Below are 17,215 nucleotides of genomic sequence, written 5' to 3'. Positions count from 1 at the left end.
ACACCCTATAATAGTGAGGGGACACGACCACCGGCTCCCTACACTAGATACAGAGGGAGTCAGGGTCACCTGGGATCCAGCAAACAGAAAAACACAAATGAATGCACAACACTTATCTTGTAGAAGACTAGGAAGTAGGATCAGCATGCACACACACTCCAGGAAGAAATATAAACCGCACACTGATGCACTATGGGGAGGAATTTAAAGGGATGCAATCAGTCCCACTACATGACAGCTGAGAGAGGCTAACGAGATGAGGAACTGAAAGCAAAACAAAGGAAGCTTAAGGAGGAGGTTCTGAAAGGCATCTGTCAGAGCTTCTCAGATGTCTGGTGGTGACAGTACCCCTTCTACAAGTGGACTCCGGACACTCAGAGCCCACCTTCTCAGGATGGGACCTATGGAAAGCCCTGATGAGACGAGTGCCCTTAATGTCCGTCACTGGGACCCACATCCTCTCCTCAGGACCATAACCCTCCCAATGAACAAGGTACTGGAGAGAACCGCGGACAACACGAGAATCCACAATCCTAGAGACCTGAAATTCAAGATTACCATCAACCATAATCGGAGGAGGAGGCAAAGACGAGGGTACAATGGGTTGGACATAGGGTTTTAATAAGGACTTATGAAAAACATTATGGATCTTCCAAGTCTGAGGAAGATCAAGACGGTAGGCAACGGATTGATGACAGACAAGATTTTGTAAGGCCCAATAAACTTAGGACCCAACTTCCAGGAGGAAACCTTCAATTTGATATTCTTAGTAGACAACCACACCAGATCACAAACATTCAGGTCCGGACCAGGCACACGTCTCTTATCCGCCACACGCTTATATCTCTCACTCATGCTCTTTAGATTATCCTGAATCTTTTGCCAAATAGATGACAAAGACGAGGAGAATCTGTCCTCATCAGGTAAACCAGAAGACCCCTCTCCTGAGAATGTCCCAAACTGCGGATGAAACCCATATGCACCAAAAAATGGTGACTTATCAGAGGACTCCTGACGACGGTTATTTAAAGCAAACTCAGCAAGGGACAAAAAAGAACACCAATCCTCCTGATTCTCCGCCACAAAACAGCGCAGATATGTCTCCAGATTCTGATTTACGCGCTCTGTCTGGCCATTCGACTGCGGGTGGAAAGCAGAAGAGAATGACAACCGAACCCCCAAGCGAGAACAGAAAGCCTTCCAGAATCTGGAAACAAACTGCGTGCCCCTATCAGAGACTATGTCTGAAGGAATACCATGCAATTTTACAATGTGATCAATAAATGCCTGCACCAGCGTCTTAGCATTGGGGAAGCCAGGAAAAGGGATGAAATGCACCATTTTGATAAAACGGTCCACCACAACCAGAATCACAGTCTTCCCCGAGAAACGAGGCAGGTCCGTTATGAAGTCCATGGACAGATGTGTCCAAGGACGGGAAGGAATGGGTAAGGGAAAGAGAGGACCTGATGGCTGTGAATGAGGGACTTTGGCACGAGCGCAGGTCTCGCAGGCTGCCACAAAACCCTCAACCGACTTACGAAGTGCCGGCCACCAGAATCTCCGAGTGATGAGATCCACTGTGGCTCTTCCCCCCGGGTGCCCAGCAAGGACCGTATCGTGGTGTTCCTTAAAAATCTTGTGTCTTAAAGCGAGAGGCACAAACAACCTCCCAGGAGGACAAAGATCAGGAGCCTCTGACTGGGCTACCTGCACGTCTGCCTCCAATTCAGGATAAAGAGCAGAGACCACCACACCTTCAGCCAAAATGGGACCCGGGTCTTCAAAATTCCCACCTCCCGGAAAACAACGTGACAGGGTATCTGCCTTTACATTCTTAACCCCAGGGCGGAACGTGACAACAAAATTAAACCCTGAAAAGAACAAAGACCATCTGGCCTGTCTCGGGTTCAGACGCTTGGCTGACTCCAAGTAGGCTAGATTTTTATGGTCAGTAAACACAGTAATAGGGTGTCTGGCTCCCTCTAGCCAATGGCGCCATTCCTCAAAAGCCAACTTGATGGCCAACAACTCCCTATCCCCCACATCGTAATTCCTCTCTGCGGAGGAGAGTTTCTTCGAGAAAAAGGCACACGGTCGCCATTTGGCAGGAGAGGAACCCTGAGACAAGACCGCACCCACACCCACCTCAGAAGCATCAACCTCAACTATGAAGGGTAGAGAAATATCAAGTTGTACCAAGATGGGAGTGGAAGCAAAACTCTCCTTGATATTAGAAAAGGCCTTACGCGCCTCTACCGACCAGGAAGAAAAATCTACCCCCTTTCTGGTCATATCAGTGAGTGGTTTAACAACAGAGGAATAATTAAAAATAAACTTCCTGTAATAATTGGCAAAGCCCAAAAAACGCATCAGCGCCTTCTGATTCTCAGGAAGTTCCCACTCAAGCACAGCGCAGACCTTCTCGGGGTCCATGCGAAAACCAGAAGCGGAGAGAAGAAACCCCAGAAATTGAATTTCTGGAACCGCAAACACACATTTTTCCAGTTTCGCGTATAATTTATTCTCCCGCAGGATGAGCAAGACCTGACGTAAGTGTTCCTTATGAGTTTTGAAATCAGGAGAAAAAATCAAAATGTCATCCAAATACACTAATACAAATTTCCCCATTAAATGATAAAAAAATGCTGTTCACGAAATGCTGAAAAACGGCTGGAGCATTCATCAAACCAAAAGGCATAACCAAATTCTCAAAATGGCCCTCAGGGGTATTGAAGGCCGTCTTCCATTCGTCTCCTTCTCTGACCCTGACCAGGTTGTATGCCCCTCTTAGATCTAATTTGGAAAAAACTTTAGCCCCAACAATCTGGTTAAACAGGTCCGGGATCAGAGGAAGCGGATAAGGGTCATGTTCAGCTTAACAAAGAAAAAAACAGCGGCAACAGGTGACTTCGAGGGTCGTATGTGTCCTTTTCTCAGACTCTCAGAGATATAAGCACGCATAGCGACCCTTTCAGGTTGAGAGAGATTGTATAAACGAGATTTAGGCAGCTTGGCGCCTGGGATGAGATTAATAGGGCAATCGTACTCCCTGTGCGGGGGCAAATCCTGAACTCCACTCTCAGAGAAGACATCCGAAAATTCAGAGAGAAAAGATGGTACAGTCTTAGTAGAAACCTCAGAAACAGATGTCGTGAGGCAAGTCTCTCTGCAAAAGTCACTCCAACCATTTATTTGCCTTGCTTGCCAATCAATGGTGGGGTTATGTTTAGTGAGCCAGGGTAGCCCCAACACTAGAGGAGTAGGCAATCCGCTGAGGACGAAACATGACACATCCTCAACATGAGCATCACTCACAATTAAACGGATATTGTGAACTATGCCCTTTAATGATTTCTGAGAAAGTGGAGCGGAATCAGTAGCAAAAACAGGAATATCCTTTCCCAAAGTGCATACCTGGAAACCATGAGTTATCGCAAATTGATTATCAATGAGATTGACAGCTGCTCCACTATCTACAAAAATCTCACAAAAAATGTTCTTGCTCTCTAGCGCAACCCTGGCAGGCAGGACAAAACGGGAACTACAAGCAAACGGAAAACCTTCAATTTCCGCCTCAACCCTGCCAATGTTAACAGATGGAACATTTTTAAAGGATTTTTTCCTTTTTGTTTCTTTATTACTCCCAAAAAACAGCCTGAATCTCCCAGAGGGACAAACATTTGCCAAATGATTTATACCTCCACAACAAAAACAAACCTTCCCATGCGGGCTGAATCTTCTATTGTCAGAGGCAATCAACCTGGGCTCCTGCTCAGAAGGGGTTGATAGCGACTGAGACCCCTGCGCACAGAATGAGACCGCTGCACTGTCCTGGGATTGAGTATGACAGGAAGGAGTGATCTCTCCTCTCTCTCTAAGACGCCTGTCAATACGAACGGCCCGAGACATGGCAGAGTCCAAGGAGGTAGGCCTCTCATGAAAGGCAAATGCATCTTTCAATCCCTCTGAAAGACCATGGCAAAATTGACTTCGGAGTGCAGCATCATTCCAACCAGTATCAGCTGCCCATCTCCGAAATTCTGAGCAGTATATCTCTGCGGATTGTTTACCCTGGCATAAAAGACGTAGTCTAGACTCAGCCAAAGCAATACGATCCGGATCATCATATATCTGACCCAGGGCTAAAAAGAATTCATCCACTGAACGGAGGGGCCGTGCCCCCACCGGCAGCGAAAAGGCCCAGGACTGAGCGTTATCCCTGAGCAGCGATATAATGATCCCCACCCTCCGTTCCTCATCACCAGAGGAATGGGGAAGAAGGCGAAAATGGAGTTTGCAAGCCTCTCTAAAACGCAAAATTCTCACTACCCCCGGAAAACGTATCCGGGAGCGAGATCTTAGGCTCAGAACAAACTTCATGAACGCAAGCTGAACCGGTCACTTGAAACTGAGAAAGAGTCTTACAGAGATCTGCTACCTCCAATGAAAGACCCTGCAAGCATTCAGTCAAAAGTGAAACCGGATCCATGCTTGAGACGGTTTTGGCGGTTTATAATGTCACGGAAGGTGTACAGGAAACAAGACAACACAAAATGAATATACGACTCACTGGATCCAAAACTAAGGAACAAAAGGGAGACCCCTGCATCAGACCTGGCTCTCTCCCTTACTGCTCAGCCTATGCGATAGTCCCAATGGTAGATGATCGCATATCCTCGTACCTCGACTGTATAACACCTGAACACCCTATAATAGTGAGGGGACACGACCACCGGCTCCCTACACTAGATACAGAGGGAGTCAGGGTCACCTGGGATCCAGCAAACAGAAAAAACACAAATTAATGCACAACACTTATCTTGTAGAAGACTGGGGAGTAGGATCAGCATGCACACACACTCCAGGAAGAAATATAAACCGCACACTGATGCACTATGGGGAGGAATTTAAAGGGATGCAATCAGTCCCACTACATGACAGCTGAGAGAGGCTAACGAGATGAGGAACTGAAAGCAAAACAAAGGAAGCTCAAGGAGAAGGTTCTGAAAGGCATCTGTCAGAGCTTCTCAGATGTCTGGTGGTGACAGTAACATAGAAACATAGAATGTGTCGGCAGATGAGAACCATTTGGCCCATCTAGTCTGCCCAATATACTAAATACTATGGATAGCCCCTGGCCCTATCTTATATGAAGGATGGCCTTATGCCTATCCCATGCATGCTTAAACTCCTCCACTGTATTTGCAGCTGCAGGAAGGCTATTCCATGCATCCACTACTCTCTCAGTAAAGTAATACTTCCTGATATTACTTTTAAACCTTTGCCCCTCTAATTTAAAACTATGTCCTCTTGTAGCAGTTTTTCTTCTTTTAAATATTCTTTCCTCTTTTACCTTGTTGATTCCCTTTATGTATTTAAAAGTTTCTATCATATCCCCTCTGTCTCGTCTTTCTTCCAAGCTATACATGTTAAGGTCCTTTAATCTTTCCTGGTAAGTTTTATCCTGCAATCCATGTACCAGTTTAGTAGCTCTTCTCTGAACTCTCTCCAAAGTATCAATATCCTTCTGGAGATATGGTCTCCAGTACTGCGTACAATACTCCAAATGAGGTCTCACTAGTGCTCTGTAGAGCGGCATGAGCACCTCCCTCTTTCTACTGGTAATTCCTCTTGTTATACACCCAAGCATTCTGCTTGCATTTCCTGCTGCTCTGTGACATTGTCTGCCTACCTTTAAGTCTTCTGAAATAATAATCCCTAAATCCCTTTCCTCAGATACTGAGGTTAGGACTGTATCACTGATTTTATATTCTGCTCTTGGGTTTTTACGTCCCAGGTGCATTATCTTGCACTTATCAACATTAAATTTTAGGTGCCAGATTTTTGACCATTCCTCTAGTTTTCCTAAGTCCTTTTCCATTTGGTGTATTCCTCCAGGAACATCAACCCTGTTACAAATCTTTGTATCATCAGCAAAAAGACACACCTTACCATTGAGGCCTTCTGCAATTTCGCTGATAAAAATATTAAACAATATGGGTCCCAGAACAGATCCCTGAGGTACCCCACTGGTAAAAAGACCTTGATCTGAATATACTCCATTGACTACAACCCTCTGTTACCTGTCCCTCAGCCACTGCCTAATCCATTCAACAATATGGGAGTCCAAGCCCAATGACTGCACTTTATTGAAAAGCCTTCTATGTGAGACAGTATCAAAAGCCTTACTAAAGTCTAGATAAGCAATGTCTACTGCACCTCCTCCATCTATTATTTTAGTCACCTAATCAAAAAAAATCAATAAGATTAGTTTGACATGATCTCCCTGAAGTAAACCCATGCTGTTTTTCATCTTTCAATCCATGGGATTTTAGATGGTCCACAATCCTCTCCTTAAGTATGGTTTCCATTAATTTCCCCACTATTGATGTCAGGCTTATTGGCCTATAGTTGCCCGATTCCTCCCTACTACCTTTCTTGTGAATGGGCACAACATTTGCTAATTTCCAATCTTCTGGGACGACTCCTGTTGCCAGTGATTGGTTAAATAAATCTGTTAATGGTTTTGCTAGTTCACTGCTGAGCTCTTTTAATAGCTTTGGGTGTATCCCATCAGGCCCCTGTGACTTATTTGTATTAATTTTAGACAGTTGACTTAGAACCTCTTCCTCTGTAAAGACACATGCGTCAAAAGATTCATTAGTCTTCTTTCCTAACTGAGGTCCTTCTCCTTCATTTTCCTTTGTAAAAACGGAACAGAAGTATTCATTGAGGCAGTCATCTAGTTCTTTATCTTCTTCCATATACCTTCCTTCTTTAGTTTTTTATTTGGTAATTCCTTGTTTTAGTTTCCTTTTTTCATTTATGTATCTGAAGAATGCCTTATCGCCTTTTTTCCCTGACTGAGCTAATTTCTCTTCTGCCTGTGCTTTAGAAGCTCTTATAACTTGTTTGGCCTCTCTCTGCCTAATCTTATAAATTTGTCTGTCATCCTCGTTTTTGTTTTGTTTTTATAATTCCTAAATTGCTATCTTTTTGTTTTTAATGATTTTGGCCACTTCTGCAGAGTACCACAGTGGTCTCTTCCTTTTTTTGCTTTTACTGACAAGCCTAATGCAATTTTCTGTTGCCTTCAATAGTGCCACTTTTAAGTAGTCCCATTTCTCCTGGACTCCAATTAAACTGTTCCAGTCTGATAGGGACTCGTATACCACTAATCTAATTTTAGAAAAGTCAGTTTTTCTAAAATCTAAAACTTTTGTTTTTGTGTGGTGTGACTCAGTCACTGTACTTATAGTAAACCACACTGACTGGTGATCACTAGATCCCAAGCCTTCCCCTACAGTAATATCAGATACCAAATTCCCATTTGTGAATACTAAATCTAAAATGGCCTCCTTCCGGGTTGGCTCCTCCACTACTTGCTGTAGAGATAATCCCAGTATGGAATTTAGAATATCTGTACTCCTGGCAGAACTAGCTATTTTGGTTTTCCAGTTTACATCTGGAAGATTGAAGTCTCCCATAAGGATAACTTCCCCCTTCAATGTCATTTTAGCTATTTCCTCAACTAGTAGATCATCTAATACTTTGGATAGGTGGTCTATATATCACACCTACACGAGTTACCTTATGATTATCAAGCTGCAAGGTAACCCAAACTGACTCTAAATTGTTCTCGCTAACTTGTATCAAATTAGATTTTATGCTATCTTTCACGTACAGGGCCACCCCTCCCCCTTCTTGCCTTCTCTGTCTTTCCTGTATAGAATGAACCCTGGTATTGATATATCCCAGTCATTACTCCCCTTCAACCACGTCTCAGTAACAGCCACTACATCTATATTCTCAGATGCCATTATAGCCTCAAGTTCATTGATCTTATTCCCTAGACTGCGAGTAGGCCTGGTGCAGAGACGGCGGTCCCATCTGCATCATTGGAGTTAGGGGTGCTGTCCCCCTGTGGTTGGGGAGAGAGACCGGTTGTACCTTCAAAGTACACTGCCGCTGGGGAGCAGGACCAACTGTCCCTACTCCCTGAAACTCCGGCTGCCGTTGGGGATCTGGGCCGACTGCCCAGCATCCCTGTAGGGCCGGTGGAGAGATCTCGGTCCCATCTCCACCTGCCATATGGGTTTCCCCCCAGGACCAGTCTATGAGGTCCCCTACCTCTGTAGCTGGTTGTTTCAGGGGTGAGGGACCGACCAAATCCTCCCCCTGGGATGCTACCTGCCGCTGGGAAGAGAGACCGACTGTCTCCTCTCCCGGTAGAGTATACTGCCGCTGGGTAGTGAGACCGACTGTCTCCACTACCAGTGATTCTGGTTGTTGCAGAGATGAGAGACCGACAATCTCCTCTCCCTGTACTCCCAGTGGCAGTTAGGGATCTGGGCCGCCTGCCCAGCCACCCTGTTGGGCCGGTGGAGTGACTACGGTCCCATCTCCACCTGCGACTGGGGTTCCTCCCAGTACCAGTCTATGAAGTCCCCTACCTCCACAGTTGGTGAGGAAGTAGGGGATACCTCAGCTGTGACTTGCCAGGTGTAGGGCTGCAGGTCTGGGCCTGGCATCCAACTGTCTTGTATCTTGCGCTGGGCTTGAATGGAGCGAAACAACTGTTGATAATCTTGCTCCAGTTCCCACTCCCTTTGGACCAGAAAGGTTAGATCTGCCCTCACCCCACTAGTTGTAGGCCAATTGTGCAAGTCCCCTCTGTAGTCAGTAATGTCCCAAAATCTAGACTCTTCTGTGCTCCCAAAGTCAATGTCTTCAAAAGACTCCCACAATAAACCAGGACCATTATATTCCTCACCTTTGGGCTTGGCGTACTCCTCCATCCATGGAGACTGTCGTAATGTGTCCCACCATAGTGTTTGGTAAGCGTCATCCAGCCACGTTTCCTGCCATACCAGCGTCTCAAGCTCTGACACCCACTCCATCAATGGTTGCTCTCCCAGTAGAGGTAGTCGCAGCGCCAATCACATTTGTAATCTCTGCTCCTCACTGGGAAGACTCTCACCCCTCCGACGCTGCACGTCCTCCAGGGCCTGGTGCCATACGGCTTTCCGCTCGGCATCCCTGTAATCCGGGTGATCTTCTTCATGGAATGCTGTGCAGGAACCAACGGCATCCATATTGCTGTAGCCAGGGGCGCTGTACGGATACTAGCGTTGCCCTCAATTGTAAAATCCACAAACGTTGTCTCCGCGCTGCTTCTCCTCTCACTAGAAAGCCATCCCACTGCTTGCCACCAATGTAACGGATCTCCTGGCACCCCGACCGGGTACCTCCGTCGATAGATGCTCCTAGTGCTTTCCGAGGACTCCAAGCACTCCACTTGACACCGTACGCACTGCAGACCCCACAAACCTCCGAAGCTTGGTTGAGGTCTCACCGTCTCCTACCCACCCTGGACCTACGACAAGGCTCCAGGCTCCAGTGGGTGAACCTCTCCTAAAACCAGAAAGCAGGAACAGCTCTTACAAGAGCTAGTAGTTATGCCAGGGGAGTATAGCAAATCTTCAGCGTATAGCAATCCCCCAGTGTCGATCAGTTACCCAAACACCAGCCTCAACTTGGTAAAGGGTAAAACAGGAACTCTCTTTATTTGAACACACAAGCATTGATTTATACACATCTTCCAACAAGGTTACCACCCACAGGGTTTTGTAAAAATAGCCAGTCACATGCATTTACAGTATTAAAACGTTCCCAGCAATTGTACACAAAATCCCCTTCCCTCTGTCTGTAACGCAATCAACAAAATACAATTACCAAACGTAATGGGCTAACTTAATCACTCACAGACAGAAAACACACATTTTTCCCCAAAACACAGAAAACACCCCAAAACCCCACATATCCCCATAATGTATACATCCATGGACAGCTCTGATCTGGGTGAACAACATATCTAAAAATCACCCAGATCCAAGCAGGGGTTCCTGAATTCCATGGAAGTCACATTTGGCCGGCCGCAAGCATGGCTTTCCTGTCCAAAACAGTTCCACAGATTTAAGCTGTGCGGCCGGTCTGTCTTCTCCTTCAAAGATAGTATGGGCCATAATCCTGGGCCAAGAGGCTAGCAGCCAGGCCCCTCCAAAACCCAGTGGCGAAGTTGGTTTCGCCACAGCATGAGCAGAGAAAAGTTGCAGATTTGACCACAAATCCCCTTTGCGACCGAATCTGCAACAAAAGTACACCAAAAGGTGGCATACTTCTCACCATAAATGACCCCCTTAATCTGTGTAGCCTTGAGAAATGAAGGGAAAGTGGGGACATGATCAAACCTTTTCAATATGTTAAAAGGCATATATAAGTTTCAGGAAGGAAATAAGAAAATAAAAATACAACCCAGCACAAGAACAAGGGGCCATAATCTAAAATGTGGTAGATCATGACTACTGATAAGCGAAGTATTGTAAAATTTTATTTGGCTGCTTTGCCGAATTTTACAAAAAAATTTGCTTCATGACAAATTGCTTTGTAAGTTGTGGGTGCCATTGCACCGCACCCCGTCATTGTACCCCTTAGATGCCGTGTTCATAGCTGATTATGGCATCTGACAGTAATAACACAGTATAAAAAAAAAAATGAAATCATACTTACCTCATCCATTTAATTGCGGAGAGATGGCGGCCTCCATTTTGATTGAAGGTCTAGCATGAAATATTGCTTGGCCCGTGCGGATGTCATGCGTCACTGCACATGGGATTTTGTGCGAGATCTTCAATCAAGTTGGTGGTGGCCGGCTCATCGCAATCAAATTGATGAGGTAAGTACAAACCGGATTCCAAAAAAATTGGGACACTATACAAATCGTGAATAAAAACTGAATGCAATGATGTGGAGGTGCCAACTTCTAATATTTTATTCAGAATAGAACATAAATCACGGAACAAAAGTTTCAACTGAGAAAATGTACAATTTTAAGGGAAAAATATGTTGAATCAGAATTTCATGGTGTCAACAAATCCCCAAAAAGTTATGACAAGGCCATTTTCACCACTGTGTGGCATCTCCCCTTCTTCTTACAACACTCAACAGACGTCTGGGGACCGAGGAGACCAGTTTCTCAAGTTTTGAAATAGGAATGCTCTCCCATTCTTGTCTAATACAGGCCTCTAACTGTTCAATCGTCTTGGGCCTTCTTTGTTGCACCTTCCTCTTTATGATGCGCCAAATGTTCTCTTTAGGTGAAAGATCTGGACTGCAGACTGGCCATTTCAGTACCTGGATCCTTCTCCTACGCAGCCATGATGTTGTGATTGATGCAGAATGTGGTCTGGCATTATCTTGTTGAAAAATGCAGGGTCTTCCCTGAAAGAGATGACGTCTGGATGGGAGCATATGTTGTTCTAGAACCTGAATATATTTTTCTGCATTGATGGTGCCTTTCCAGACATGCAAGCTGCCCATGCCACACGCACTCATGCAACCCTATACCATCAGAGATGCAGGCTTCTGAACTGAGCGTTGATAACAACTTGGGTTGTCCTTGTCCTCTTTGGTCCGGATGACATGGCGTCCCAGATTTCCAAAAAGAACTTCGAATCGTGACTCGTCTGACCACAGAACAGTCTTCCATTTTGCCACACTCCATTTTAAATGATCCCTGGCCCAGTGAAAACGCCTGAACTTGTGGATCTTGCTTAGAAATGGCTTCTTCTTTGCACTGTAGAGTTTCAGCTGGCAACGGTGGATGGCACGGTGGATTGTGTTCACTGACAATGGTTTCTGGAAGTATTCCTGAGCCCATTCTGTGATTTCCTTTACAGTAGCATTCCTGTTTGTGGTGCAGTGTCGTTTAAGGACCCGGAAATCTTGGGCATCCAGTATGGTTTTACGGCCTTGACCCTTACGCACAGAGATTGTTCCAGATTCTCTGAATCTTCGGATGATGTTATGCACAGTTGATGATGATAGATGCAAAGTCTTTGCAATTTTTCGCTGGGTAACACCTTTCTGATATTGCTCCACTATCTTTCTGTGCAACATTGTGGGAATTGGTGATCCTCTACCCATCTTGGCTTCTGAGAGACACTGCCACTCTGAGAAGCTCTTTTTATACCCAATCATGTTGCCAATTGACCTAATTAGTGTTAATTGGTCTTCCAGCTCTTCATTATGCTCAAATTTACTTTTTCCAGCCTCTTATTGCTACTTGTCCCAACTTTTTTGGGATTTGTTGACACCGTGAAAATTTGAATCAACGTATTTTTCCTGTAAAATGATACATTTACTCGGATTAAATGTTTGATCTGTCATCTACGTTCTATTACGAATAAAATATTGACATTTGCCATCTCCACATCATTGCATTCAGTTTTTATTCACAATTTGTTTAGTGTCCCAACTTTTTGGGAATCCGGTTTGTATGATTTTTTTACATTTTTTTTACCTCCATTTAGGGAAATTCGATTTGCTTCCACAAAGCACGAGGAAATTCGGTATTGCGACAAATCGTATTTTCCCTAAAATTCGAAACGCAGTCCACTTTGTGCACTTTGATTTGCTCAACACTAATCATTACCAATGCCAGGAAATATTTTTACACCAAAAGAGTAGTTGAGGCTTGGAACAGACTACCAGCAGATGTGGTTCGCAAATTGACAGTAAGTGAATTTAAACACACGTCTATCCTAAGATAAGTAGTAAGCAAATTAGATCTAAGATTTTGTGGTCTTGTTCTAAGACTTTGTGGCCTTCTTCTGATGTCATTTTATGTTTCTATGTTTGAATAAAAGGCATCAAATTGATTAGTGGCTTTAAAAATAAAAAAGTTTTAGCTGACAGAATCAGAAAAAATTATATTGGTCCTTTAGGCCAAAATTAGCTTGGTCCTTAAGAGGTTAAATGGGTTGTCTATGAAGACAGAAAACCTTTAAGCCCTTAACGCCCAGCGCTGTACATGTACGGCACAATTGGATGTCACTTAACACCCAGTGCATATAGCGCATATACGGCGCACTGATTGGGCGGGTGGTGCAGGAGCTGCGCCCGCCCGATCCGCGGCAGGGGTCCGGCAGTCACTAATTGCCGGACCCCTGTTGTATGCTCCAGCATCGGTGAAATCACTGATGCTGGCGCATAAACGCATGCAAAGCCGCATTTAGCGTTGAACACAGCACGTGCGATGTCCGTGGTGCAGGGAGGAAGCAGCCATCGGGTCCCCACACTGCTGTGACGGGGGCCCAATGGCAGGGAAGGCAGCCCGATGCATTCCTTAGGCATCGTGACTTCCTTCCGGGAGATCCTGTGAGATCCAGTCCCCTGGATCTCACAGGCAAGCAGGCTGTAAGTGTGTTACAGTGTGTAATACACTTACAGCTAATGCATCACAATATAGAAGTATTGTGATGCATTGTAAAGGGGATAAGACCCTAAAATTTTAAGTCCTAGAGTGGAACAAAACAATTAAGTAAAAAAAAAAAAAAGTAAAAGAAAAAAAAATTAAGTTTCAAGTAAAAAAACATAATAAGTACATTTTTTAAAATAAAAAATAGGGAAAAAAGACATTAGGTATCGCCGCATCCGTATCCGTAACCCCTCAGGTGAATACCGTAAAAGATTTTTCATAAAAACTGTGCTAAAAAAATAACTTTTTTTGTCACCTTACATCACTAAAAGTGCAATACCAAGCGATCAAAAAGGCATATGACCCCTAAAATAGTACCAATCTAACCATCACCTCATCCCTCATCACCTCAAAAAACGAGCCCCTACCTAAGACAATCGCCCAAAAACTGAAAAAACTATGGCTCTCAGACTATGGAGACACTAAAACATGATTTATTTTTGTTTTAAAAATATAATTGTGCAAAACTTACATAAATATAATAGAGTATACATATTATGTATTGCCACGTCCATAAAGACCTCCTCTATAAAAATATCACATGACCTAACCCCTCAGATGAGCAACGTAAAAAATACCATAAGAACTGTGTCAAAAAAGCCATTTTGTGTGATCAAAAAGTCTTACGCACCCCAAAATAGTGCCAATCAAACCGTCATCTCATTCCACAAAAATGATACCCTACAATCGCCCAAAAACTGAAAAAACTTTTGCTCTCAGACTATGGAGACACTAAAACATGATTTTTTTTGTTTAAAAAATGATATCATTGTGTAAAACTTACATAAAAAAATGTATACATATTAGGTTTTGCCATGTCTATAACAACCTGCTCTATAAAAATATCACATGACCTAACCCCTCAGGTGAACACCGTAATAAAAAATAAAAAAAACTGTGTCAAAAAAGCAATTTTTTGCCATATTACATCACAAAAAGTGCAATACCAAGCAATGAAAAAGTCATGTGCACCCCAAAATAGTACCAATCAAACCGTCATCTCACCCCGCAAAAAATGATATGCTCCCTAAGACAATCGCCCAAAAAATAAAATAAAATAGGGCTCTCAGAATATGGAGACACTGAAACATAATTTTTTTAAATTCAAAAATGCTGTTATTGTGTAAAACATAAATAAAATAAAAAAAAAGTATACATACCGTATTAGGTATCTCTGCTTCCGTAACAACCTGCTCTATAAAAATACCACATGATCTAACCTGTCAGATGAACATTGTAAATAACAAAAAATAAAAACTGTGCCAAAACAACAATTTTTTGTTATCTTGCCTCACAAAAAGTGTAATATAGAGCCATCAAAAATCATTGGTACCCTAAAATAGTACCAACAAAACTGCAACCTTATCCCGTAGTTTCCAAAATTGGGTAATTTTTGGGGAGTTTCTTCTCTAGGGGTGCATCAGGGGATCTTCAAATGTCACATGGCAGCTTAAAATTATCCCAGTGAAATCTTCCTTCGAAAAACCATATGGCGTTCCTTTACTTCTGCGCAATGTCATGTGCCCGTACAGCAGTTTCCGACCACATATGGGGTGTTTCTGTGAACTACAGAATCAGGGCAATAAATATTGAGTTTTGTTTGGCTGTTAACCCTTGCTTTGTTAGTGGAATTTTTTTATTTAAATCGAAAATCTGCCCAAAAAGTTAAATTCAGAAATTTCATCTCCATTTTGCATTAATTCTTGTGGAACACCTAAAGGGTTAACAAAGTTTATAAAATCAGTTTTCATTACCTTGAGGGATGCAGTTTCTAAAATGGGGTAACTTTTTTGGAGTTTCTACTCTAGGGGTGCATCAGGGGGTCTTTAAATGTGACATGGCAGCTTAAAATTATCCCAGTGAAATCTGCTTTCCAAAAATCATATGGCATTCCTTTCCTTCTGCGCAATGCCATGTGCCCGTACAGCAGTTTACAACCACATATGGAGTGTTTCTGTAAACTACAGAATCAGAGCAATAAATATTGAGTTTTGTTTGGCTGTTAGCCCTTGCTTTGTTAGTGGAAAAAATGGATTAAAATGGAAAATCTGCCCAAAAAGTGAAATTTCATCTCCATTTTCCATTAATTCTTGTGGAACACCTAAAGGGTTAACAAAGTTTGTAAAATCAGTTTTGAATACCTTGTGGAGTGTAGTTTCTAAAATGGGGTAATTTTGGGGTGGTTTCTATTATGTAAGCTTTATAAAGTGACTTCAGACCTGAACTGGTCATCAAAAAGTGCGATTTTGCTTCTATACTTCTAACCCTTCTAACGTCCCCAAAAAATAAAATGGGATTCATGAAATTATCCAAACATGAAGTAGACATATGGGGAATGTAAAGTAGTAACAATTTTTTGAGTTATTACTATCTATTATAAAAGTTGAGAAATTGAAATTTGGAAATTTGCTAATATTTCCACATTTGTGGTAAATTTGTAATTTTTGGTATAAATAAAAATTAATTTTTTTGACTCAATTTTACCACTGTCCTGAAGTACAATATGTGACAAGAAAACAATCTCAGAATGGCCTGGATAAGTTAAAGCGTTTAAGAGTTATAACCACATAAAGTGACACATTTGATTAAAAAAATGACCTGGGCAGAAAGGTGATAAATGGCTTGGTCCTGAAAGGGTTAATATTGGCATCCTAGAATATATTGTGTAACTGTATTTGACATTTTTTACCACATTCAGACCTTATGTTTTTAGTTCTTTTCTTTTCTCCAGGCTGGGAAATTCAATATTATTCCAACCCTTATTAATATTGTGGCAGCCTTTACGTCAGTTGGTGTGGTGAGTTTTATTTTATATGTATGTATGGGAATAAATAGGCTTAAACAATGGCTGTGTGAATAAATGATTTACTGAATAATAGCAGTAATAAAGACTTGCACAGATACAGCAGCAGTTACAACATATAAAAGCATATAAAGGATCAGTCTTGGTAAGCTCTTGGCAATGCCCAAGATGGTGGAAAACAAACAGATATGGTAGTGTGTGGAAATGAAGTCTTAATTGGAGCTGTTAAGGGAAATATTAATAATTGAAATTTAGGGTAATCTCAATAATATTAATAAATAGGCATACAATCATCTACTGTGACTCCGCCTATCTATCCTGCCTCCTGGCTGGCTCGCCAATGTTAAGGGAGGTATTAATTATTGATATTTTAGATAATACCAATAATTAATATTCAGAAATAGGCGTAAGTCGTCTAGTGATGACTCTGCCTATTTATACCTAAAATAAGGCTTACAATTTGCTCAATTGCCTTACTCTATACTGAACTACATGCGGCTATTGCTGCGGCGCCTAATACAACAAAAAGACTATATGCTGTGCTTAAATAAAAGGTATTTATTAACACACTACACGTCTACAGTCTAATAATTGCTTATAATTATATAGCTATATCAATGGAATAGATATATATATTTATAGCAGCACACAGTAATATACATAATCCCACTATAACAATCCAAACCTAACTACACTACACAAGTCAATTCCCAATTCCACCCCACACACTATATATACATTACACTCATACATATATTAATACCAGCAACCCACCCGCCTGGCTACTCACTGTCCCTACGGGGTACAAGGGGTAAGACAAAATGTGGCACTGCAAGGGTGACTCTGGCCGCATTTAGGTCTATATTATATATATATATATATATATATATATATATATATATATAATATAAGGGGCATACACACATCTATATATAACAATATATAATTGGGGGACAGCCATGGACGTATATATACAGGGAGTGCAGAATTATTAGGCAAGTTGTATTTTTGAGGATTAATTTTATTATTGAACAACAACCATGTTCTCAATGAACCCAAAAAACTTATTAATATCAAAGCTGAATATTTTT

At 42.4% G+C, this 17,215-nt stretch overlaps 1 protein-coding gene across 1 annotated transcript in view; it reads left to right on the top strand.

The window, feature by feature from the left end:
* P2RX3 (purinergic receptor P2X 3) overlaps window positions 1–17,215 on the top strand; it is an 87,602-nt gene that overhangs the window by 58,507 nt on the left and 11,880 nt on the right. Inside the window, 1 exon segment of the mRNA XM_044299620.1 lies at window positions 16,053–16,118. Within this exon segment, the coding sequence (XP_044155555.1) occupies window positions 16,053–16,118 (66 nt within the window).

This window comes from Bufo gargarizans, chromosome 6 (assembly GCF_014858855.1).
Source record: "Bufo gargarizans isolate SCDJY-AF-19 chromosome 6, ASM1485885v1, whole genome shotgun sequence".
NCBI classification, from domain to species: Eukaryota; Metazoa; Chordata; class Amphibia; order Anura; family Bufonidae; genus Bufo; species Bufo gargarizans.
This window is presented reverse-complemented; position numbering and strand designations above follow the sequence as displayed.